The sequence below is a fragment of the Anomalospiza imberbis genome, chromosome 3 (assembly GCF_031753505.1).
Source record: "Anomalospiza imberbis isolate Cuckoo-Finch-1a 21T00152 chromosome 3, ASM3175350v1, whole genome shotgun sequence".
NCBI lineage: Eukaryota > Metazoa > Chordata > Aves > Passeriformes > Viduidae > Anomalospiza > Anomalospiza imberbis.
The window spans coordinates 55,873,570-55,900,792 of record NC_089683.1 but is presented as its reverse complement, the minus strand read 5'-3'; the positions used below and the strand labels follow the sequence as shown (position 1 = coordinate 55,900,792).

Genomic DNA, 27,223 nt, shown 5'->3' with positions numbered 1-27,223 from the left:
TTTGATATTATTCATTTTTTGTACTTGTGAATACTTTATTTGCTAAATAAACAGGTTTTTTTCACTTTTCTCCAAGGAAATCTTTTCCTGAACCAGGATGGGGAGGGGCAGCTTGAATCTGCTTTCTAGAGGGACCCCTTTGGAAGGTTCCTCCCAACTTTGCCCTAAACCAGGACAGTCATATTTCAGCCTCTAGCTACTAGTGCCTTTTATACCTTCTTGTGCTAAGTTAGACAGGTCTCCACACTTCGGTGTTTTCATTTGTGTGCAGAGAAAGTGATATGTTTTACTTCTCAGGAATTTCACAAAAGCAAAGGGACGCCATTGCCAGCTGTAGACCACCTTGGGCAGCATTTAACTGGATATAAGAAATAAACAGAAGTGTATTCAAGTGACCCAGTCTGAATGAGAAAAGACCTATTTCTAAGTAAATAACTGTGTGTCATGTATAAAAAAATACAAGCCCTCTTTTTGTGAAGAAAATATCTGAACATGTACATACATACACAACCATTATCTGTTTCTGTAAGTACACAAATGGAAATGTGTGTCTTGGTGTATATGTTTATGTCTGCATTTAAAGTACAGACACACACAATTATTTGTTAGAGATAAAAAATTTCTGTCCTTGTTAGAGTTAGTAGTGCACCTGAAGTAAATAATCCACAACCTAGTGTATGTCAGCCAGTTTAATTGGAGTTATACCAGGAATTGTGTGTAGCTTCCCAAAACTGCCTGTGTGAGTGAGATCCAGGCTTCCTAGCAAGGAATGAATCACTTCTGCTAATCTACTGTGTGGGTAAAAAGGCAAAAAAAAAAAAAAAAAAAAAAACCAATCCCACCCCTTCCAACTCCCCAAAAGCCCACCCAAACAAACAACCAGGAGCAAACAAAAAAAAACCCTGAAAAAAAAACCAGCACAACAGTGTTGTCCCCACCCCCCCTCAAACCAATAAATTAATTATAAACAGACTGCCCATGGGACAGTGTCTGTGAACTTACTGATCCTAGTTACTTTAGGAACTTACTGCAACCACTTGATTGCTGTTGCTGTACCCTTTATATGGTTATTTTTTCATTTGCAGCCAATCTCAAGATTGGTTCAGTCAACTGGAATGCTCTTAAGGTGTTCTTATACAGAACAGCGATGCTTTCAGGCTCCTGCTCGTGTTTGGCTGCTGTGAGTGGGCTCTGCTTTTCCCCAGCATAAGAGCACAGTAAGATCTTTGCCTGAAACTCAAGCTGAAATTTATTTGAGGTTGCAAAACAGTTTGGTTTGCTTATTTGTAAACTCATGCTCTCTTTGGTTCTTGCCAAATACAGTGTAAAACCAGCTTCTTTTAGGTGGTAACATCTAGTGTGTACTGGAACCTTGAGCAGCAGGATTCCATTTAAATTGAATGCAACAATAAAAAAAAGAGAAATGTTAACCACAGTTATTTTTTTTTGAAACCCAGAGAGGCATAACTTGGTGCTTATTTCAAACAAATGTTTGAAATGTTTCCATTCTTTTCCTTACCGTAGCAGTTTATCCAGCCTATTTATACTAAGATAAATCCTCTCCTACGCCAACTTTCATCTTTGTTACAGCTTCATGATCCTTTTTGCCAGGCTTCTCTTTGGTCCTGGTCATCGGCATCAACTTAGTAGATTGGGGATTGTCCTAAAGTGACTTCATGATGCTTGTATCTCCAGTCATCTGTTCTCTTTATCCTGGATATTAAGTTCTGCACCTTCAAACTAGATCAGAGAGTGAAGTGGGGAGAAGTGGTGGAATGTTTGAGGCGGCTGTATTCAAAAACATAGAGATAAGAGCTTCAGTATTCCTGCTCACTGTGGTGTCTTCAGCACAGAGAGAGCGGGAGAGAGCTCTCCTTTGCTTCTTAGCTAGTTTTTAGCTAGCTGAGGCAGAGAAGTTCCCCAGACTGAGGCTATTCTTTTTCTTGGAACTGATCAGCCTGCTTTGGACCAAAAAATCCAGTAAAACACCGGGAGCTCGTGCCTGTGGCCTACTGGGGCTGAGGACATGGCATTGTCCAGCGCAGAAGGGACTGATAAGAGACTGAGCGAGCTGAGCTACAGCACATGACAAGGACTTTCTGAATTTGCCATCTCTTCAGAACAGCAAGAAGTTTTAATGTTTGATATGATTAGATTTTTTTTATTCTTGTGAATGCTTTGCTTGTTAAATAAACAGGTTTTTTTCCACTTTTCTCCATGGAAACCTTTTCCTGAACCAGTCTGGGGAGAAGCCACTTGAATCTGTTTTCTAGAGGAACCCCTTCGGAAATTTCCTCCCAACTTTGCCCTAAACCAGGACAGGGATGTGTCAAATTCCATGGGTTGGCTACAGAACATCAGTGAGGACAAGTGGAAACACAGCTTGTTTTCTTGTAATTTCCCATTCCTGACTTGTCCCTTTTTCCACGTTTAAGTGTTAGACTGTTGCTGGAACAGCAGTGGTGGCCCAGTTAGCAAAGAGCAGCACACATAAATTGGGGTGGCTGAGTTTCTTGCAAGCTGAGCCCATGAGGCCATCGCCGGATGGGGCCACAATCTGAGAATTATTTTATGCTCCTTGAGGTTGAAAGGTGATATCTATAATTTAGGACAGGAAATTGATATCATAAACAAAACAATATTGTACGTTGTAAAGGTCTGGGGAGGGAGTCCCATAAACACCTGTTTCAGTCTGTGATGACAGCTGGTGAGGCTTTTGGGGTCAGGCTTCCCTCTGCAGCTGTGCTTGCACTCTCAAAGGAGAAACCAGCATCTTTTCACATCCTTAAGAAATTACTCTCTCTGACTGTTTGTGGAACAGAAATCAGAAACCATATATACCACAAAATATTTTTTTAAGAAGAGTGGCTAATGGTATCTGAAAAAGAGTATAACATGATCTGTCTCACATCTGGAAAAGAGCATAAAATATCTTGTAATGTCAGGAAGATTTTTCATTTTCCATATGTTGTTTCAACTTTTAGGTAATGTGAGGAAGGAGATACTTAATTATTTGATGGATTGCACAACTTAGTCCAGAGTTCAATATGCCATTTTTTGCAATATTATCAAAGGTAGTACAACAAATTTAAATAATTCACATCTAAATAATTTACATACGTAAATCCTGAAACAGACATTTTTGTTATCCTGTAGCATGATCAATAAGACTTCTGAAGCTTTTTTAAACACTTAGTCTTTAAAGAATCAAATATATCCATACTAGAAAAATATAGTCTCTTCATCCTCCTCTTTCACTAATTCTTATATTTCTGTAAAGCTGATGTGTAATTTGAAAACTTTATCTTCGTTAAACATAGCATATATATCTTTTGTATGTATAAGAAACTGGAGAATCTGGATGCAAGTACGGAATCAGTACATAAATCCATATTGTAGGTTTATCCACACACGTGAGTATTTCAGAAATCTAGATTTCAGGACTTGACAATTATTGTAGATCTGTTGAGACTTTATGAAATTCAGGGGACTTGTATCAGTATAATCTACCCTACAAAAGACACAGGTTTTCTAGCTAGCTGTGTGGGGTAGCAAAACCAGATATGTGTAGAAAAAGATTGTGCCATGTTAGAGCCTTTTCCTGCTTGTTGGGAAGGATAAACTGTTCCAGTACAAAGCCCATTTTAGAACTTTCTCTGATAGATATCAAAGCACTGTAATGCTGTGGATTAAAACATCCCACTCCTTTCTTTACAGAATTAAATAAGTGAAACTTGTGAATTTGGATGAGCTCTGTGTTATAGTAGTCTGAGAAAGTAGGACCTGAGAAAGTTTCAAATTAAATTTATATTTTCTTAGTTTAGCTGAAGCCCAAATTCCCAGCTTACACTCTCTGGCCTCTGGTAGATCCATCCTCTGTACTGCCACATTTCAAAGGCCTTCAGAGCTATACAGCTTTCTCCTTTGACTAGACAAAAGAGTGAAGTGTAGGCAGTCCAAATGTGATGGTTTTGATTGCATTCACATGAGGACTTTTGGCAGCAGGACTTTATTTTTATTTTTCTACTCTGAAAGGAAGCATAGAATATATATAAGCATATGGACTTATATCCACATAGATACATCTTTTTTTTATTTTTCCAGACTTCAGATTTTTCCAAATTGTGGCTGAAAAAGACGTGGCATCACAGATTGTAATTTTTGACAACATTTTGACATTTGTTGTCATTTTTGAAAACCTTTTGTTCATTCTGTTTTGTACACAAACACCTTTTAAAGGCTTTTAAGCTCTGATGAGTAAATTCAGCAAAGTCTACATAGTTTGACTTAAAATCTTCTGTGTGAACAGAGAGAGATTCATATGGTTCCTGGAAAATGTGGCATTATTTTGTTTTAAAACTGGAAAACAAACCATTTTCATATGAGAGGTTGAGCAATCAAATTTTGAGTTGTTCAGGGCTTTTGGGTTTTGCTGGTTTTTGTTGTTCTTTGTTTTGTTTTGGGGGATTTTGTTGGTGGTTTTTTTGTGTGGCATAATTTGATTTTATTTTTATGATGAATATCTGGATAATTTTCAACAAAGGAAGTAAAAATAGCATTAGCTACATCTAGCCGCCAAATAATTTCAGGTGAAATCACTGAAATCAGCAAGTTCCTGTTCATATTTGACAGCAGGGGTGGGCAGCCAGTGCCTGAGCAGGCAGCAGTGTGAGTGCCCAGTACAGCTCTAATCCCATGGGGAGCAGCCTGGTCCTCTCTGGGGGCCTGGGATTTGGGGCCACCTTCCCCAAAGTCTTATTATTTCTGTCTGGAAAACAGCAAATCCAAGTTATTTCTCTAAACAAATACAACTCATCAATTCACTTTCTTTCAGGTCCAAGGCCTGTGTTTTGCTCTTTTTAGTGATTATTTTTCCGTTTGCCTATTCTCTTGTGTATGTACTTAATCATCTGTATTTGTAAGAAGTGGTGACAGTGGTGTCTTGCCCACACACAGATTTCTAGGGTAGAATTAAGTTTAAGATTACAGATCCTAAATGATCCTTTAGCAAATTAATGAAGGTTCAGTTATTTTTCTACTGGTGTCAAAATGCTTGGGCACAACTTTTCACTGTTTTTCAGATCAGTTACCTCAACCTTAATGAAAGGGGAAAGCTAGAAATCTCTCCAAAAGTGAACAGAGGTCTAAACAGCTACAAAAATAAATGCCTGCTTGGGCCAGACAGTGCTGCATTATTTTGCAAAGACACCACACAATTAATGGTGTCTGCCAGTAGCCTGTATGGCACATGAAACACATTGCTTAGTTAAAAGACTCTTCCCTACGCCAAACGAGGCAGAAACAGCCTTAAACTCAAAGGAGGGTGACCTGAGGAGGTGCATCTGAGGCAGTGGCCAGCCCTTCCTCGGTGGCCAGGGTGGGAGGAGAGGGAGGGATGGGTCCCAGCTGCACGGGGCTGCAGGAATTCGGGGTGAGGAGGTTAATGACCTGACATTGCTGCCATGCTGCTCCTTAGTGCCGCGCCTCTGCAGAACCCTGGATGGGAAGCATCTTTCTTAAAAACCTTGCCTCTTCCAAAACCTCAACCTAATCCCAGCAGCTTTTGTATGAAATGAGCACTTTTCGTGCTAGTTAAGCCATAGGGTTTCTGGTTCCAGTCAGTGTTCATTCAAGAGGTTTGTATTTTATGGGGAAAAAAAAACCATAGGAAAAGTTGTGGAAAAAAGGAGTGACACTATTGTTGATGCAAATGTTAAGTTAATTTTATTCTCTCTGTAATTTCTCCTGGAGTTCATGTCATCCCAGTTATGATAAATAAAGCTTCTTGGTTGCTGTGTCTAACCTTTATTTCTGCAGTTACATACAGGCAGCATGTTGCTAAAATTACTTAAGGTATTCTTTAAGCTGTTTATCGAGGAGGGTTGCTTTCTTGGAGATTTTGTATAAAAAATAGTTCTGTGCCACCTCAAATTTATTATTCAATTCAAAACTGACACTGCAGAATTTTACATGTTTTGAAAAAGGCTTCAGTACTGGACATCAAGTTTCATTTTTAATATTAGATTTTAATAATGGGCCACCTTTCTTTTATAATAGGATTATTTTACAGATGAAAATAGAGTACTAAAAAGGGACCCTCACCAGGATTACCATCTGGAATATGCCATGGAAAACAGTACGCATACAATACTGGCCTTCAGCAGAGAGCTGCACACTTGTGACACAAATGACAAGAGCATAACGGTAAGAGTCTCTGACCGTGTGTAGACAGATGAAGTAATAATACAGGATAAATGTATGTGTGGTTATTAACCTGGTAATTAAAATCTCTTTTTAGTAAAAGGACAGAATTAGAGAAATTCACTTTCCAAAATATCTGTTTGCTCAAATTAACCAGGTAGAATACTTGTGCTAGTTTTATTAAACTATCATGTTTAAATTTCAGCTTTCTTTATTTTTGTACTTTAATATATTATGTTCTGTAGTTTCTAGCAAGTGTACACAGGATTGAAATAGATACCTCTGGGCCATCAAGTCCTATATGCCATTGTTATAACCATTCAAGAGAGGCCAAATTGAGAAATACTTTTAAGATTCTGTACTAACTTGTAATTGGTCTTAGAAACATTTTTAAAAATATTTGGAGAAGATATATTTAAAGGGTCTGTTTGTTTTACTTTATTCAAAACTAAAAGTGAAAAAAATTTTGTAGTAAAACTTTCAGTGGTAAAATAATTTTCATGGTAAATTCTTCTGTTGCCCTAGGGATTGCTGTGCTATTTCCTAAACATAATTTTAAACTACTTTAAGCTGATGACTTCGGTATTGGAAATGACAGAAAAGTTAGAGAGATTTGCAAGGCTTTCTATGCTTTGGCTTCCTTACTACTTCTTTTGGAAGCATTACTATAGGAGTAAAACACTATATTAATTATCTGTGTTTTACAATATATGCAATTATAGCATAGGCTGAAAAAGCAGGAAGCAAACCCCACCTGTGTAAACCACCAGTTTCCCAGGCAGACAGTGGATCTCTGGTTTGCACACCTGCTCCAAATTCTCAGTATAATTTAGCATTTGGAGACACTTCAGGATTTATTATAGCACCTTGTCTCAAGGGTCATTATTGTAATCTGAGAATGATTTACAGAGAACTGATCTGTGCAGTGGCTGTAGATTGATTTTTAAGGTGTAAATCTGTTCTGTAATTGAATGTTAATTTTCCATAGTATCTAAGAACAACAATTCACTGAAGGTATTCACATCTTCACAGACCTGAGACTGGAACATATCTGGGGAAAAACATTCTGTTGCTGATCAAATAAGTAACATCTCTAGAAAAATGTTTGTAATGCATTTAGTCGGTTACTTCTTTATGAGTCTGTTCTGCCATTTGAAGATATGATTTCAGTTCGCAACATTAGGGGATGAATCTCTCAGAGAACAATTTAATTTCTGTTTATTTCTAATTAACCCACTGAGTATAAAACATTATTTATTTCAAAGGCCAAATTGTGCAGGTAGATGGCTGCTCCTCTGGAATGCACTGTCATTGTTTAAATACACTTATGTGACAGCTGTTGTAGGAATTATAGGAACTGCGTAAGGAAGATGAGGACATTTTTCTTTGTTTTTTCAGGAGAGCACAGTGCGGGTAATATGGGCATACCACCACAAAGATATGGGAGAAGCAGGTCAAAATTACCATGGATCTAATCGTGGTACAAAGAGTCTGCGTTTGCTGAACCCTGAGAGAGAGGAAGTCTCATCTGCCTCTTTGCCATATTTTGACTTGACAAACAAAGACGTAAGTTACTCCATGCTGTGGGTTTCTGTGCAGATGGGAAGCCTTGGACTTACACGATGAGTAGTGTGACTTTTATGTATAGATTAAACATAAAGAAGGAATTCTTCACTATGAGGTTGATGAGGCAGTGGAATATGCTGCCCAGAGAAGCTGTGGATGCCTCATCCCTGGAAGTTTTCAAGGGATGGGGCTTTGAGAAACTTGGTCTAGTGGAAGGTGTCCCTGCCCAAAGCAAGGGGATTGGAACTGGATGACTTCTAAGGTCCCTTCCAACCCAAACCATTCTGTGATTCTATGATAATACCGTGTTCATGCCCTTTTTATCAAGACAGGTGCCTGTACCAGACAAGGACACAACATATTGGTGCCAAATGTTTAAGATTCCTGTACAGCATGAAAAGCATCATGTGACAAAGGTGAGTGATTCAGACTCAGAAAATTTGGAGGAATTTAGATAATAACTACACTTCAAATCAGTTCTTGCACTTTTGAAGTTTTTTTCACTGCTTAATGGAGGGAAAACAAGACCTCTTGTCTGTATTCACAAATATGGATCAAGTGTTTGTCTGTGTGTGCCCAGAACCTGGTTCAGGTGTGCCCTGACAACTGCCCTGAACAGTGAAAGACCCTCTCTTTCTTGCAACTCTTTTCTCCTTCATCCTCTCTCCCCTAAGAAAATAAGGTTGAAAATGAATTCTGTCTGTAAATATTTCTGGCAAGGACTAAGTAAAATTGTCTAAAAGCATGTTAGATCAGTTTCTACTTTTATGTAGGAATTTAATGAATTTCTTTTAACAGATAGCAATTTTAAATTAAAAAATAATTAAATGGTGATGTTTGTTCAAATAAAGGGCCAAGTTCTTACTTTATTCCAGTCACCTTTCTTGTGATGACCAATGTGGAGCCAGGTTACATCACCTAAGAACACACACCAGTATTTTCAGCAGTTTAAGACCTAAATATTATTTCAAAAAGAGATGAACATTGTCATTTATTTAAAAAATAATGAAAATGTGTGAATAAACATTCACACAGGATCCTAGGTGATTTGAAAACCCACATGCATAAACAAGTTTTTCTATAACACATTTTATAACTTTTCTTTCTGTTTTAAATTGAAAGCTGAAAGTGCTGAGGGAAAGATGGTTCCCACACTTCTTCCCAAAAGCAATATACTGAAGACCTTATGAAACAACAAATTATTGCTTTTCTAATATGCTGAAGATAGCATAATAAGATAGTTCTGGCCTTCATTTTTATCTTTCTTTGAACCCACAAATGCATTAAGTGTAGAATTCTTTTTCTTCTGTTTTGTTACATTTGTCAGTCATATTTCTTCAATGCATTAACTAAGACTGAATTTTAAATTAATTCAGAGAATTTTAACATGTGAGCTCAATGTCTGTACAATAAATACCTATAATTATTCTGAAATATTGTATGTTTCTGCAATTTATGTGAATGAAAAATTGCAAGGCCCAAATTTCTGCCTTCAGGTACTTGATCTTTAATCACATTTGAAATTTGTGACAGCTACTTTCACTGTATGAAATGGGGAATTTGCTTATGTTACAATATGTATGTCAAGATCCCTAGTTTTTTTCCTTCAAGTGAGAGACCTTCAAAATGGTAGTATCAGAATCAAGCTTTCCATGTTAAATTTGGTGGAAGTTGTAGATATTTGCTGTTCTGCTAAAAAAGTTCCCCAGAAGTATTAATTATTTATAATTTTTGAATTTATTTTCTAAATGCTTTGCATGACTGCACATACGGTCGCTCAGTCTTTAAAAAAATAGTGTTTGGTTGAAGCTAAAACAAGATTTTAGCTCAGAAATACACTAGCTGATTTTTCAGAATAATTTTATAGTCTTTATTTTTTGCAATAATATATAAAGAATATTAAAGTTTTAGAAATCATATTTTCAAATCAGCATATTTTTATAAAGTTAAAAATTAGAGTAGAATCCTCAGTGATTTTCCATCTTCAGAAAAGCAAGAAAATTTCATATTGTTGCTTAAAAAATTCTAGAGAGAGAAAAATGAATAGAGAATGAAAGTAGATTTAAGTAGGAACACTTTCTTAGCCTTTCTTTTCCAAGGCACAACTTATATTTTCCTGTAAGTGACGTTTATAGATGCCACATAGAGGGTTGTTGTGGAATTGTATCTATGTGCTCTTGCAAAGTGATTAAACATTTCCTAAAGCCTACTGATACACAAAGGATGGGGCTTATGGCTACTGGGGCAGATATTAGCTGTGCAAACAGAGCTTGAGTTTCACAAAGGGGAGGGCGGGTGAACTCTTTGCCCTGATCAAACTGTCCGGGTTAGTTAAATACTTACATAGATGTTGATTCTGGATTCCTTCTGTAGCGCAGTTTTCACTCAAACCTACACATCTCATTTTTACCGACAGAAAAAAAAGAGGTGTAGATATGGTACAAATTTGTCTGTGGCATAATTTAGTCTATTTCAGTAATGTGCATGTGAGCTGGCTTTGGACATTTCTGTGCTCCTGTACAATTCTGAGCTGGACTGCTCAGTTTAGCACTTGCTGGACAATGTGTGCCATCAACAGTGTGTATTTGGCTGCACTGATGTGTAAACCTGATGGTGCTCTGGGGTCTCAAGTTGGTGCATCAGCCACAATTGGAATTTTCTTTCTAAGTTCCACTGTTCTCTGTTATTTCTTCCTTCTTGAAAATTGCTCTGAGCACTTTATAATAAAGTACTTTTTAAATATCAGTTTCATCAGGAAAGCATGATGTTTTAATGAAGGAAACTGAAAAAAAATAGACCTGTCATTAAAGGTAGATGTCAAGACTCTCAATTATCTCTAGTTAACAAATACTAGATTCTGAATTCAGATTCTGAATTTAAAAGGATTTTTAAATGTCTATTAAAGTTGCATTAATTAAAAATATTATGCTTTAAACCAGAATATATTTAAGGTATTTTCAAACATGTTTTGTAAATACAATGTAACGGTGCCAAAGCTGGGTACCTGATAACACATGGGTCTTAGGGTTCACCTGCAGTGGTGTTTTAGTTTCTTCTGTTTGCACAAGATGAAGATATAACTAGTGCAAGAGATCTCAGTATTAATCAAAGATAAATTATTTAAGATGTTAGGTCTTTTCTTTCTCTTTAGATAATATTAATGTTACTTTCCAGGAATCACAGGTAATGGGAAACAGCATATTTTCATTGATCAAGCTGCTCTACATGATATGCAAATTGTGCAACAGATAAGATTGTAATCTTCTGTTCATCTCAGAGGTAGAATAAGGACATGGACAAGTAATTTCTCTTTATGCTGCATTTACCAATGGAGAACAGATCTTCACTGCAATAAGGGGACACCCAGCCAGGTTTAGAACTTCTCTGTTAAATCTTTTGTTTCACATTTCTTGCAACATTCTCCTTAGGGAAGAGATTGTGTATTCCTATATGTCCCTACAATGCCTTCTGTTTCCAATGCTTCCAGGAACTTCTGGAGAGACAGCTCATAATAACATGCCTGCTAAGAACTGAAACAGAATAAGACAGCTTCTCAATAGCTGGACATAATAGTGACAATAGTGATACAGAAAGCAAACAAAACCAGGCACTGAGCTGGTTTTGTGGCTCTAATGGTTTACATCACTCCTCAGCTTTAAACTGCATACCTGGCTGAATTGTGGCTCCTTAAAATTTGTTAAACTTCTACAGGATTTCCCCAAGGAGCATTTTCTATTAAAAGAATCAATTATAATGGAATAGGTAAATTTTGAAAATAATATAGGCAGAACAGATGAAAGGGCTTGCTTGGAGGTAATAGCAGGCATTCAAATCAGATGTTTGCAGGATGGCCCTGCAGTGGTCCCAGAGTGGTGGACTTTGGCTGCTCTTCACATGGAGAACACACGGCTGCCTGTCTGCAAACTCCTCCTGCAGCTACGTGTGCATTGGCCTGTTGTGCTGCTCTGAGCTTCAGGCAGTGGTGTGTGCCTCAGGCTCACTACCCAAGGGATTTTCACTTTTCTCACATGCAGAAATTAGCCGGGAACTTTCTCAGAAGTAGGTTTCTTAGAAAAAAAGCTTTCCACTTATTAGCCCAGACTTTCTGGCAATAGGTTTAAGACTATGTCTTGCTGGGATTATTTGCAGTTCTCTGTAAATGTCATTATTCTGATTGGTCATGAATGTGCCCTTTAATCACATTCGTAAAGAAAATTCTCTGGTTTCACCAACTGCACTTCGGGAAGAAACTCTACTCCAGCAGGACCTCTCAGAAGGAGGGAGGGCAGGATCCACTGGTAGAGCAGACACACAGGTCTGCACACCTACATTTGCATTAAAATATTTCTGTCTCCCTGCTAAAGCCATGCTGAGGGCAGGTTCCTGGGTGGGGAGAACCCACACAGCAGAGACACTGCTGCACCAGGCTGGGAGCAGGGCTGACAGAGGTGAACATCCCAGGGAGCACATCCTGAAAAGGGGTCTCTGTAGCATCCTCCCCCTTGTAAATTACCTGGTTTGTCTCTTTCTTTTTGCTCATTCAATTGAAGGAAAAAAAAAAAGTTATTCAGTGACAGCTGACTGGATCTTTTGAAATCTTGTCATTTTTGTACTGTTTAGGTGTCTGATTTTCATGATTGTCACTATGTGTGGATCTGTGTGTGATGACACACGTCTCTCTATTTTGACAAGTTGTAAGACTATTTGCTGAATTTTTTTCCTCACTGTGAGCAGGCATCATGAAGATGTTTACAGCAGCAAGACAGTGAAAATCATGAGAAATACTTCCCAGTGTTTCAATAAACATAGCTTTTGCTTTATATTTAAAGCTTGTTCTTACCTGCTTTTTCCACTTGTGGTTCTACAGATGCAACTCTTTATTATTACTATCTTTAGTTTAGGTTTCAATACTCCATGTCTTCTGTCACTTCAATTTACCTGTATTGCTTAATCAAATAACTGCATCTGCTAAGGATTCATTACTCTATCTTCACATTTACATCAGGTCTTCCATGTGCTTGATTGGTTTTCCTGCTGCAATTGAAATACCGTAAGATACAGTGTTTCTTCTACTGTCTAGATTTTCTGTGAATCCTCTAGACCTGTGGTTTCCCTCTCCACCTGACAAATTGTTTAATGCTGTGTGTAAAAAGCAAATTTAGAGTATATACTGGTGAAAGACTGGTATGGATATCCTACATGCCAGACATGCCATAATCTATCTATTTGTGTGAAAATTTTCAGCATAGCATGCCTGTGCTAGTTCCAACACTGTAAATTTCTCTCCTATGTTCTCTTAATTTCTTTTAAAAACACTGTGTTTTCCTCAGGAAATGTAGTTCCTCAGGCTTCATTAGTAATAATCCCCTAGTCAAAAACATGTCAAATATTGAATTTTACTCCAAGAGTTGGAAAAACATTTTATTTAAAATAAACCCCAAAACTGGGTAGTATGGTCACTTAGCTGTATCTTCACGTCTTTTCTCTAAGAATAACTCATTTTTCCTTAGTTCTAAACTTTATAAGTTGTTTCAAACTTGTATAGACAGAGAAATACCAGCAGAAATGCTGTGATGTGGCTGTGCCCAAGATCATAAAATATTTCTGATTCTGGAAGAGAACATTTTAAATAAGATGTCTAGTTTTAGAGGGCATTTGGCATTGGAAAGGAGGATGGTATTTGCATTTTGTAACCTCTTAGAAATTTTGGTTCTTGTACAAAGCAGTCCTTCTACATGCATTATTTGAACCTGCTTATGAGAATGGTGTGAGCAGGTTTAGCTCTGCTGAAATGGGGAAGAAGCCCCAAACTGGGGATCAAGCTGTATGGTCAAAATTCACTATCTCTTCAGTACAACTCATGAAAACTCAGGCAACATATTAAAGGCAGTAAATGTTCAGCCATAGAGAGGGGCTTCTTCTCATCTAACTTGACTTATCTATGGGCCTGAGCCAGCTGCTTAATTGACCTTAGAGTGGCAAAACTCACTGTTTGTATCATCCTAGAGGAGTTGTCAGAAATGTATGAGCTCAAGCATCTCATGTATGGTTCAATCTCTCCACTGATGGATGAGAGAACCCAGATGACCAACCTGTATTAGATAAGTAACTTCCAGATGAATGAATCGGGGGAGATACATCCCAACCAAAAAAAGTCAGAGGAGAGAAGAGACTGTAATAAAAGCAAAAATTGCAAAATAATAATTTTTAAAAAAATTTGCCTGTGGGAAAAATGAACTTCTCTCAACCACAGCCCTGTGTAATTTTGTTGGCACTAAGCCTATGATATGACTAGTGAAACAGGCTTATCATATAAGTAGAAAAAACCCCTAATTATTTAGCATTAGCTGAGAAGTGTTACATTAGGCATATTTTTATATCAGCACTAAAGTTTTCCATTGCTGATCTCCTTAGAAGAGGGAGCCTCTTTTCAATTAAAGGCAGGCCTGTATTCGAACACACCAGCAGCTGCCAGTTAATCTTCATGTTCTGTTTCAGAGGCAAACTGATAAGGAAGTAAAAACTCCAAAAAACTTGTTGCCAAGGGTAACTGTGCTTTTTGACAGTGGAATGCTTTAGTAATACCAAAGACCCCAGTGTGAAAATACAAAGGGACTCCAGTTTAAGAGACTGATTGATTGGAAGCCAGAAGGGCAGCTTGTAGCCTGCAGTACCCAAATGAGGGCACTGATTTTTAACTTGAGTGATAGCAGACAGTAACTGCTTGTTACTCTCTGGCCTGAACTTTTACATTTTGCTAAATGTGATAACTCTAGCAAATTGCATCATGCAGCCTGACATAAACAAATATTCTATATTTTCCCATGCATTCCCCTACAAAGCAATTTCAGCCCCAGTAAATTAGATTGGCAACCAAACAATCATCTTACGCTGCAGAGCTTGTAAGCTATCTGCCCTTTGATCTGCAGGGCTGGCTCTTCGGTGCAAGCCTGAATTGGCCCATTAGGCTTTGCAGTGCTAAAGATCACGTAACTGAACAGGCTGAAAATTAAAAGTTTCCCAAGCACTGTCTGAGGAAATAACAGAAATATGTCATTCTCTCTATTCTGCTAAATTATTTCATATGTAAAATTGTTTAAGGTATTATTCTATTCTGTGATCACACATTAAATTATATATGACCATAGATTTTGCTGTCCTACCAAACTTTATATTTCATACATATTTTTATTTTGTGGTATTCTTCTTTCATTTCACTTGTGTATCTTAACTATAAGAATTCTTAAATTGTGCAGTTATTGCTGCATTATTTATTCAATATTTGGCATGCAAAAATAACCTACTTCTGTCATCAGCAAAGTTGAATGTCTAGTTAATTTGATCCATTTTCTTTCTTTTGCTTTCTAAATAAAAACAACACCCATCTATTATGGCAATGAATTGACCATGGTGGTAGGAAAATATGTGTGCTGTGTGGCTTTTTGATTAAATAAAAGTCAGATGACAGCAGCCTTATTTTAAAATGCGACCAAAAGTAAGCATGGAAAAGGGGAAAGTACAATTTTTGTGAAGATCTCTGAGGTTTACCTTCAGGAGACCATTGCTATTGGTTAACCCCATTTTGTCTTGTTCCATGTCTTTATTTTTTTTTTCCTTATCCTTAGCTTTATTCATGATTTTAAAGTAAACCTATGGCTAGGTGATGAACTGAAAAGATAAGAAAATTGTCTGCAGCCAAACATCCAGCGCTTCTTATCATAGCAGGCAACAAAACACTCCAGAGTAGCATTTGGCCTTAGATGAGCAGTCACAAAGCATCTTTTGTGTGAATACCAGAACAGCAGGCTCGTAGGTAGTAAAATCTCTCGATGGGGCTTGTGTGGATGGATCACAGAACAAAACCATCTTGGTTCTACTAGCATCTTGGCATTGTTTCTGAAGATCAACCTTCTAATTCAGACAAATCACATTTTAGCAGCATCTTAAACAAATTTTTCAATATGGCAAATTAAATTGTTCCTATGGTATTTAAATGGAACAGAACTTTTTATTCCCATCTAATTGAAGTATTTCTCTTCAGTAGCAATCTTTTAATCTACAACCCCAGCTACTGGTGGTAGTTTTCAGAAAATGATATTATGACTTTCTCCATCTTTGCATTCACTTGCAGTGTGCAGTAGTCACAGCTATGGACAGAGCATAGATCCATAAACTCCACATTGTAACAGTGGAAAAATAGACAGACAATGGTCAGAAAAGGCCTCTCTACCATGTCCACTCGTAGCAGACTGTATGCATGGCTATGTTTTTGTGGCAGGGGGGCTACAGGGGTGGCTTCTGTGAGAAGCTGCCAGAAGCTTGCCCTGTGTACAGCAGAGCCAATCCCAGGTAGCTCCAGGATGGACGTTCCATCTGCCAAGGCTGGGCCCATCAGAAATGGTGGGAACACCTCTGTTATAACCGATCTAAGAAGAAAAATAAGAGCTATTGTGCAGATGTAATTGTGACTAGTGAATAGCAGAGGGAGAAGAGAAACAACTATTCAGACCCCAAGGTCACTGAAGATATAGGGGCAGGAGCTGCTCCATGTACTGGAGCTGAGAGTCTGCAGCAGCCCCTGGCGCAGACCATGGTGAGGCAGCTGTGCCCCTGCAGCCCATGGAGGATCACAGGGATGCAGAGATCCACCTGCAGCCCCTGGAGGAGTCCATGCTGCAGCAGGTGGGTGTCTGAGAGGAGACTGTGACCCTTGGGAAACGTGCTGGAGCAGGCTCCAGGCAGGGGCCTGCAGGCCCATGGATAGAGGAGCCCATGCTGGAGCAGGTTTTCTGGTAGGACTTGTCAACCTGTGGAGGAACTGTGTTGGAGCAGGCTAAGCCTGAAGGACTGCATCCTGTGGAAGAGTGACCCACATTGGAGCAGTTTGTGGAGAATTGTTGCCCATGGGATGGGCTCACATTGGAGAAGCTCATGGAGGGCTGTCACCCACGACAGGGATGCCACACTGGAGCAGGAGAAAGACTCATCTCCCTGAACAGTGGGAGGAACAAGGTGTGATGAACTGACCATAAACCCCCTTTCCCCTTCTTCCTGCACTGCTCACCTTTCCATTTCTGTGTCTTAAGTTGCTGGGACTGAAACTGTGTCTTTCTGTTTTATGAAGTGCCAGTCACAGTTTTGGTTTGTAGATAATTGCTATGGTATAATTTTAATGCAGACTTTAAAAGAATCCTGTAATCTGAAAATAGCCCTTGTTCTGTGACTTCCTGCATGTGTTGATGGGCGATGAAGTCCTGCAAAAGGGTATACCAGGATCTGACTCTGGGTGAGAAAATGTGGAAATAGAATTAGTGTGATCATTACTTAACTGTTACTTATTACTTATTGTTTATTTTGTAAGCCCTCTTATGTTTGTATATCAACCCTGTAAAATATAAGTTTTTAGAGGGCTATGAGCAATAGTTCCCGAGTGTTGCTCTGGAAGGCTGTCATATCAAAATCAGGAGCCTTGTGCTTATTTAATCCTCTGCTTTTCCTTCAAACTGAAGATGCCAAGGTGTGCAGGTCGGTGGCTCCTCTAGGAGCTCAGTATCTGAATGCCTAAGGTTTTTCTCACATATGGTCCTTTTTGGAATCCCTTCAAAGAAGTCAGCACATCATTTTCAGAAAACGTGTTTCCTGGTAGTGTACTTCTGCATGTGCAAAACAAGAAAGGGACATGCTGTCAATTCTCATGTGTTCTGCCTTCAGGCAAAGCTGCACGCTTACTCACAAGCAGAAGGAGAAAAAGTATGATGTTATTTTAGCTGCATGATTGAGGGGGTTGTTTTGCAGTTCTACAATAGCATTAAAACCTCTGCCATCGTGGCCTCAAAGAAAAAAACATTGCTGTGCTAGAATGGTGATTCCATGAAGAAATGGGAGTAACTTCACTGACTTTATTATTTATACTCTTCAAATTATATGTTCCTCCTGAATGGCTATAAACTGTTTATTGGCTACCCATTTTGGCCTCAGACCCGAAACATATTTGGTTACATATTACTTCATTATGATATTGTTTTCATAAGGAAGCAACAATGTTCATGATTAATTGCCAGTTATTCTGCTTGAAATGTGTCAATTGTGCTGAGAGTCTATGGCCATCCTGAAGACCACAACCACTGCCAGTGACTCTGCTGCTTAGGAGTACAATGAGAGTACTGCCAGGATGCATAACCAAAAGAAACATGTTTGTGCTTGACCTGAGCTTTTTATGAGATTGCTCCTCAGGGTTATACTTCTTAACTATTACTAAATGCATTATCTTAAATCTTCAGGCATATGTCAGGCAGAAACAATGTTTTATTGGTATTTCTTTCAGGTATACTTCTTTTGGATTTTAGTCTAAATGACTGTAAGTCTTTAAAGTCTGACACTCCTTGTGAGTGGCAGAGTTCCAGGTAATTAATTAGGAATAAGAACTTAAGAAGGACATGATGACAGACAGAACAAGAAATCTTAAACCCATCTCTAACTAGTTTTTAAATGTTTGGGCTTATTGTTTATTATGTTTTTTGATTTGTCTTTCTTAATTTAAATATTTAAGTTGTTCTGCAGAAATTCTGGACGTACAGTATAATTATTAGTAGCAGTATATGGGGATAGACGGATTTATGTAAATTTAGATATATAGCTTCTCTTCAAGCTAATACCACAGCAACCCTTAAATTTTACCTGAAAGTACATATTCTTTTCCAATAAATATTCTAAAGCTTAAAACAGATGTATGGTAATTACTTCTTAATGCTGTGTAGTAATAAAACCTAAATAAGAGCCTTCATTGAACAACACAGTCACAGAGTAAACAAATCCTTTTCTTACACCAAGAACAGGAAATATTTGTGCTTTGAATAAGATTTTCCATTCCCGTGGTAAGGACCTTTCCTCCTCAGTGATAGAATTTTTATTCTATGTTTAAAAGAATACACAAAACCAGGTAAGCCCAAATGCCAACAATACAGCTTCAATCAATCAATCAATCAATCAATCAGGTAACATTGTTATTTCAAATTAAAATTATTATTTGAATCTCACTTTGGGGGGAAAAAACCCTCCACACATATTAAGTACAAATCACACAAATTTCAATACCCTTAATTGCATAGAAGTTTCAGTCTGGAAAACTTCCATCCTCAAAGGAAACCTTACCTAATCACATTATGAGATTAGGGCTGGGTATGGTTTCTGTTGTCTGGGCCTTTTTCTTGTCTACATCTCTGTTTTTATTTAAATACAAAAATGAAGAGCTGTCACTAAATGCTCAGTTTAAATTTTTCCCCAGCTGGAAGGTGTGAAAAATGTGTATGAGAATAATTTGGGTTAACATTTTTACCTTTGAAGGACAATTTAAGTTAAGCAGTAATGCTCCCTGTTGTACCTCAGATGTAATCATCCCTGGTGACCATGAGGGAACCAGAAGCAGTGACTTTGCTCTATTTCGTGCGATTTACTCACCAAAATATGCACCTTTCTAAGTGGCACAGTATAAACGCAGAAGCACTTGAAATAGAGAATGATTTAAAGGGGTTTGTTAAAGATGATGACTGAATTTAGGGTCTAGATTGTACAGTGAGGGAAACAGAAATGAGCACTAAGCTGTGTATGTGCAAATGATCTCAGGAAAGATTACAGCAGCTAGTCCACACTAGACCACAGCCAGCTGAGCACTGGAAGTGTCTCTTTCAGCTCTAACTGTTCTGTGGCATTAATTTAATGCTTTCTGACAGATGGGGTAGGGTGGAGGCATGGGGAGGGGGGTCCCTGCCTGACCCCAGAATGCCTTAACTCTGGACTGAAAGTCTGGAGCAGATTCGTGTCCCATATGTGACACTGATGCAGGCAGGCTCTCCTGGTGACATGAGAGAGCTGTTCATCTGTCAGTGTTAAAATCCTGGTCTGCCCTGCAGTCGTGGGCTTCAACATCTACCCCAGCCTAGAGGCGTTTCCAGCCTTTGTTTTAGCTCAGCATACCTCTGGGTTTTGTGCAAGGTGCAGTGTTAGGCAGCAAATGTCTGGTGGTTTTCTTTCAGAATGTTTATAGGAAAATAAAGCCATATTACTGAGAGACTTTTTTTATGGAATACATTTTTTCTTCTGAAAAACACCTAACTTTATAAAGCGAAATATTTTAAGTATTTGCTTTTCTGAAAAAAAAATATAAAACCCCAAATAAGATGTTTTCGATAAATATTTGATCATTTTACAATTACATTTTAAAAAACTCAGAAAAAATCTTGGTGAATTCTAATGAGAGGAAATCATGTCACCCTTTGAAGAAGTTTTCTAAGTCAGATATTTTTTTAATATATATGCTTGGTACATGTTTTCAAAAGAAGTACAAAGACCAAAGTAATTGGTAAGAATGTAATAGTTCCCCCTGATGAGGAGTACAGGAAGCAGAGACCCTATAACCTGGTCTTCTGTGAAAATTTTCGAGTGAAATCAGTCAGTACTCAGTTTCATAGCCATCACTTTTTGCTCTGAGTTAATCTAAATGAATTAACCAACCACAGACTAGAAACCTAGAAACCCTATAACCTGGTCTTCTGTGAAAATTTTCGAGTGAAATCAGTCAGTACTCAGTTTCATAGCCATCACTTTTGCTCTGAGTTAATCTAAATGAATTAACCAACCACAGACTAGAAACTCGCCTAGATGTAGCAGTGCTAGTATAAAAATAAAATTTTTAGTCTCAATTTTGAGACTGAAAAACTACATTTTCTTCAATGTGTCACCACTGTCTACCTACACGATGTGTTGTGTTGTGCAAGGCTGCAGCCTTATTCAGAATCATTTGAGTGGCAATATACTGCACCATTGTGTCTTTAAAATGTAAGATGAATTTGGAACTACCTGTTTGAGCCAGAAAAAAACAAATAATTATTTTCTTTGACATTTTAGTGTAGAAACATTGCTGAAAGCAGATCAGAAACATGTTGCTATTTCCGTACATAAAATCAGGTTTTTGTTTTCTGACATTTGGTGGGCTGTATTTTCTAAATAGGGACACTGTGGTGAGACTATGGATATATTTGAATAACTTTCATCATTTTCACAAGCAGGCATGAAGAACAAACCATGTTTATTACCATCGAAGAAATCAGAGCAAATAAAAAGGCAGAAAAACAGGAATAAGCAAGAAAGACTTCCAGGTTTCTGGAGATGTTTTTAACTTGTAGGAAATTTAACTTCTTGGACCACTTTGAACTCTTTGCATTTTCCTCCTGTTTAATACATCACACATTAGTATCTTGACCCTGCTTATTGTCAGCTTGAGATGCAAGGCACTGTTATGTTAAAATTTTGGCTTCTTTTATAAGGAAAAAAACCCCAAAACATACAACAATGTTCAGACTGTGCAATAGATAAAGTGATAATAGGAAACAGAGAAGAGAGAAAGAAAAACTGAGGATGAATAAGCCAGCCCAGGCAGATATAAACATTTTCTTTGTTCATGTGATGTCAGCCTGTTGACTAAAACAAGGCTTCTGTTGAAATGAGAGGTGAACAGCATGCATGTCATCTCGCTTAACATTATAATGACTAGAAATTTTTTTTATTTTGTATTTTTTGAAAGTCAGCATTTTCACAAGTCCTAAGAGATTCAGTACGATGAAGGGAGCTCTCTAAAACCTCTCGGCTTGCCTGATGAGTATAAACCAAGCACCGTGACCATAACTCATACTTTTGGTTTCAGAAGTCAGTGCCTTCACTTACATTTGAATGTGATATATTTTAAATACCTCCTTCCTTGGGAGCCCTGATTTGAGGTGCTGGGGGTTTATAGTACATCTATTATTTTTTACCTCTGTTAGTGGGAGTCAGGTTCATGTATGTCAGTGTGCACAGTTTGAAAGAGTTTTTGGCTAAGCTTTCAAGAAGGGTGCAGAGGAAGAAGCAGAAAGCAAATGATCATGAATAATAAATAACTATCTTATTCTTGCAGGTTTCATGAGAAACAGGAGAGGTTGTGCCTTTTTGCATGCACTTATGTTTTTGCAATCCCAAACGCTTTGGGCATTTTGATGTAGAGTGGATGTAGGGTTTTTGTTCTCCATGCCTCTGGCAGTTAGGAAATGTCAAGCAGAAAATGCACTTTGCCTGCAGGGGAAGAAGTCATGCAGGTGCCTGGTGGTGCAGTATCTCTGCAGGCTTATTCACAACACAGCAAAGAGATGAACCCTGACAGCTGGGTCTTCCTTGCATGTCAGCAACAGTGAAAATACCACAGAGGATCCTCAAAGAATGAGGTAAAATGGGGAAGATAGGTAGTTATATGCACATTCCATTTTAGTCTCCTTTCAGTTTCTTTCTTCTTTGGCTAACAAGGTTGGTAGGAAGTGGCAAGGACAGAGGAAGGAAATACATTTCAAAGTCACAGGTTTCTTCATAATTATGAAAATGAAAGGTGGATTCCCATTTTCGCTGCATCCCATCTAAATTATTCAATTATTGCTTATCTTATCGCTTGGCTCCAAGTGTCATTTTAGAGTCCCTTTGTAGTAAGAGACCAGAGCAAACAAGGTGGTGTATAAATAAAAAACCAAATAAAATTTGCTGTTCACTTAAATCTGCAGAGTTTAATGACTATTATGTACCATGCCTGTTTTTATCACTTTTTTTTTGTGTATTTCACTCCGTCGCCCTAGTGTGTCACTTCAAATTATTTTCTTTCCATAAGTATCCTAAAAGTTGCACAAATTAACAAAATGGTCATGGTGACTCTTCAGGGCTGGTCCCCTATCATTGTGACTGGAGACCAGGAAAAGTAGAGCTCTGAAAATTATGTTATCATTCATTGAGGCTACAAGTACTCTGGTACGCAGGCTATCCTGATCAAGATACTTAATTATAGATACTTACTTTAGCAACTAATTTTACACCTAGGACTACTTATGTGCACTTCTGAATGCATTGACGATTTCCTGAATTTGGCCCTTTATTTGACAAACTCAGTTGTTGTTCATCATTACTTGTTAGGCTGACCAGAAAACAAGATTTTATTTATTTGAGAAATAAATGATGTTTGGAAATTTCTTTTTGTCTTGGAGCAAAATGATCTGTACAGATGTACTTTGTGGAAAGTCAGAGAGGAAGCATGAGGCAGCCTAAATAACCAATCTTTTCTATAAGCTAAAATGACCAATAGCTGAGTAAATAGGGCAGAACTCACCTGGGATGTAGAATGGCATATTCAAACCCCTGCTCCCGTTAAACAGTACAATAGAGCATGGGATTGTATTTTTTAATTTTCTGCTGAAGTTATCCTAGTAAGTAAATACAGTTAGTTATTCTTAGATCAGAGAAGTGTCTAAGGGTTCTGTTCCTCTTCCTTCTCTTGTTTCATTTAGCAGTAATGCTGTGAGCCTTAAAGAACTAGAGATTAAAATATTTCCCTGCATTTTGAAACAATGCAGGATTAATGAAATTTTCCTAAGATTTTTAAAAATAGAATTTTGACCTCTAATATTTTCTTTCTTTCTTATTTATATGCTACTTAAAAGAGGAAAGAGAAATTTCTCTTTAACTAGGTTGTAGTAAAAATGTGTGAAAAGCATAACTTCACTGCTGTTCTTCATTACTTATTTCTGCATCTGAAGGATGTAAGTTTTCCTACAAGATGCATTGGAAAGATGTTTAAGGATTTGTGTAGTTTTATTTTTCTTTGCTTCACAGAAGCCAAACAAAACTGCTTTTTGAAGTGCTGTAATTGTTTAGGTAACTAACACTAAAAACCAATGACAGGATGTGAGTTTCTAATTTTGGTGATGTCCCATTGTTTTGAGGGGAAGCTGTTTTTGAAGTAGTGACTGTAAGCACAGCAGGTGCTGGGATCTTGTAGCAGTAGGTGGAACTATCACATGTTGGGACAAAAGTTCTCTCTTTTCTTGGTAGATATAGGGATAATATTCCATAACAATTTCCTTGACTAACATATACAGTATGCAGATTTTCAAAAATCTTGAGGCGTATTCTGGTATTTAATATATAAGCTGCCATGTTATGACTGTGTTTGGGCTCTGCAGTACTTGGATAAATGTGCAGGTGCATGATGGATAAGAGGGAAGAAGTAATATCAAGCTGGAATGGATTTCTGAATCTTTGTCACTCAGTCTGATATATTGGGGAATACATTCTTATTTCATGGAAAAATTGACTCATCTTCTTCAAAAATACCTTTTACTTCCACAGTGCAGTAATTCACAATGGTGGTAATGCTAACTGAAACAGGCATTACTGAAAACAGTACAGATGATCCCCTATGGAGTATTTTAGTCTTGCCTCCAGAACAAAACTTTGATGCATCTGAATCAATTGGCATCCTTCCACTGATTTCTAAATGCAGTGAAGTGGGTTGTGCTCTTCATGGGTGGACATGCAGGTACTCAGCAGCATCTGACCTCTCCAAGAGCCCAACTCCAATGTACTTTGCAGATTCATGTCACCAAAGGTAGCCTTGATGCACACAGGCTATGGCTGCTGCCTCCTGCTCTCCCTCTTTTGTAATCGATCTAGTGGTTTGAACAAAATGCAGAGAGAGAAATTGTGTTGACAATATTTTAATAGTATAATAAACTACTCCTGGCCTACCCTGTTCCTGTCCTCCAGCAGCACATGAATGTGCCTGTAAAATGAAATGGATTCAAACCTAGGATCCATATATATTATTTTCCTGTTTAAAGTAACCTTCTCTTTCCTAATACTGAAATGCAATACTGCATGACACCCTGCATCTTAAGAGTTGCACTGTCAAAGCTTTACTTTTCTTGTAAAAATATTAATCTTTATCTTATTGAACTTGAAGATAGAGGTGATAGAATGGGATGAAATCTTTGAAAGGAAAAGCAAGGGAAAAACTCCTTTCATTTTAATACTGTCCTCTATATGCTGATATTTTGTGGAATATGATAGTTCTGAAATGCAAAATAGTTCTTTTCAGAAGTATTCATATTTACCCCAGGGACATCATCTCTGACAGAGATGATTTAACATCACCCATCCAAACAGAGAGTGAACACTTACATGGAAATTAAATACCTTCAGCTGACACAGAAGTTCTGTGATGTAATTATACTGGGAGGCACCAGAGCACCACTGAGAGCCCTCCAGCTCATCACTGCCATAAACAGGCTGGAGCACCCAACCTCTCAAGAATTACTTCATGTTAATAAAGTCTTTACAACCGACCAGATTAAAAAAAAAAATTCTAATTTCTTGTAGATGTCAAAAAAATTAGAAAATCCATTTTGAGCTGCTGAGGAATGTGGGCTATACCTCTAGGCTCACTCTAGATACACAGAATTTATGGGCAGCTGTAATTTGAAATAGTACAAAAGAGGCAGAAACAGGGATGGAAACCTCTGAGTAGTTCAGACACCAGGCAAAACACACAAAACACACTGTCAGCTGGTTTATATCTCCCCTCCTGTTGGAATGTGGCTAAACAAGATTGGGCAGGGAGGAAAAAAAGTGACAGTGCAAGACTAGGATGGGAGAAGAGAGAACAAGGAAGATTGTAACATAGGTTTTGTCCAGATGCTGAATGTTTTTCCTGACCCTCATTGATGCACTTGGGCAAAATTAAAATTTTGGAAACTTCAGTCCTTGAGTTTGCAGAATGCTGGGGTTACATCTCAAGCTAACTACAATCTAACATCGAGTCTCCTCTTTTAAAATGAAAGTACCATAGAATTTTTAGTCCTATCTTCATACCTGCATTGAAATAGTTGCATTGAGATACATTTTCTTCTTTTTTTCTTTTAATTTTACCATTGATAGGTTGAGCCGTTGATCCAGAAAGGCCATGAGAACCTGGTGCACCATATCCTCCTATACCAGTGCAGCAGCAGTTTGAATGACAGTGTTCTGGACTATGGGCATGAGTGTTACCACCCCAACATGCCAGACTCTTTTCTTACATGTGAGACGGTCATTTTTGCTTGGGCCATTGGAGGAGAGGTAGGATGAATGTCTGTCTAGTATGGTTCATCAATGGGGCTTTGTGAGGGTGTGTATTGTCATGAAATTTCTCCCTAGTATATTAGTGATTACTTAATCTGTCTGTTTTTAAGGATACAGGATCACAGTCCCTTAAATGTCTCACCAGTAAGTCCTCAACCTCCTCTTGGCCTTTCAAGTATGTAGTGCAGTGGTCATCCTGAGTGACAACCAAAAGTAAGGAAAACAGTAGAGAGGGAGTTGGTGCCTTAAGGGAGAAAGACAGCTTTGGAGCATGGAAATCTGTCACTGTATCAGCTTGTCCCATCTGACGTGGAAATACAGTGCCTCCAGCAATGACTGGCATCCGCTACCTGTGGATAATGACAGAAAGAAAAGCAGTGTCTGCAGGTGACTTCAGAGGCACAACTCACCAAATGAAGTTATACATGAATTTAATTAATTTTGTGCCTCGCCTGGTTTCACTGTTACCCCATTCAAGTATATAATTCTGAAATTTCCTACCTGTCCAAAGAAATATCATTTCAGTGTAAGAAAGATCCTGTATCAGTGCAGAGCCAGCATAAGGACCACTTTACATATGAGAGTGAGGTGTATCTACAGAAAATACAGGTTGTGATGCCATGCCCACCCCAGGCTGTGTTTGAAGCTTATTTCATGTTAATTTAGACTGCATTAACTGCATGCAGTTAATGCTTTGAGCTGACATAACACAGCATGACTGCCAAAAGAATCCCAGCTCTTTACGCCCTTGATTCACTGTGTACCCACCCAAACGATGGCTTGGGCACATCCCAGAGGGACTGGGCTGATGATACTTTCTGGAACCTTCGTTTGCCAGCCTGAAGTCCAAAACCATCTGCGAATGCTGCAGTGTGAGGAAGCAAAAGTTGTTACATGGACCCATCAAAAGAAGTCTTATCCACTAAGAGCAGTATCCCTGGTGTATGCTTTGTGCATTTTTGCCATCAGCTATGCTCTGACCTAGTATTTGTTCTTTTAACTGTCTTAATCTAAGTGAAATTAAAAACTCATATAAATAAGTTATCATTTGACAAGCCCTTTGGAGGCTTTTGCAAGGATGATCCTGTTGTTAAAGATCTGTAGAGAGGAATCTGACAGATCTGGGTTACATTCAGGTTTGCCCAAGTACCCCTTTCACTAACTTTAGCTTACCTTTATGTAGAATGAAGGTGATAATAATTTTTATACATACTACAATAATTCATTAATGTCCATCAAGTACCAGAAAGCTGGAATTTCAAATTGTGCGTTTCTGAAAGCTAGAATGTCAAATTGCATATTAAAATATTAGCTATATGCTATAAAAATGGTGCAGATGAATTCGAATTAAGGTGAATTTGGTAAATGAGTTCACTTAGGAAATACTGGTATTTTGGTTTGATTCGGGAGTGAGTTTTTGAAGTAAATCTCCCAGTTATCCACACTTATAAAGCTTTGTTTATCATCGTGAGTGGTTTGAGAATTTGCACAG

At 38.0% G+C, this 27,223-nt stretch overlaps 1 protein-coding gene across 3 annotated transcripts in view; it reads left to right on the top strand.

The window, feature by feature from the left end:
- MOXD1 (monooxygenase DBH like 1) overlaps nucleotides 1-27,223 on the top strand; it is a 49,858-nt gene that overhangs the window by 6,767 nt on the left and 15,868 nt on the right. For all 3 annotated transcript variants that reach the window (XM_068184496.1, XM_068184495.1, XM_068184493.1), the window contains exons 2-5: nucleotides 6,058-6,204; nucleotides 7,600-7,767; nucleotides 8,100-8,183; nucleotides 25,549-25,728. In XM_068184496.1, the coding sequence (XP_068040597.1) occupies nucleotides 6,127-6,204; nucleotides 7,600-7,767; nucleotides 8,100-8,183; nucleotides 25,549-25,728 (510 nt within the window). In that variant the 5' untranslated portion in view covers nucleotides 6,058-6,126. The remainder of the gene's footprint in view (nucleotides 1-6,057; nucleotides 6,205-7,599; nucleotides 7,768-8,099; nucleotides 8,184-25,548; nucleotides 25,729-27,223) is intronic.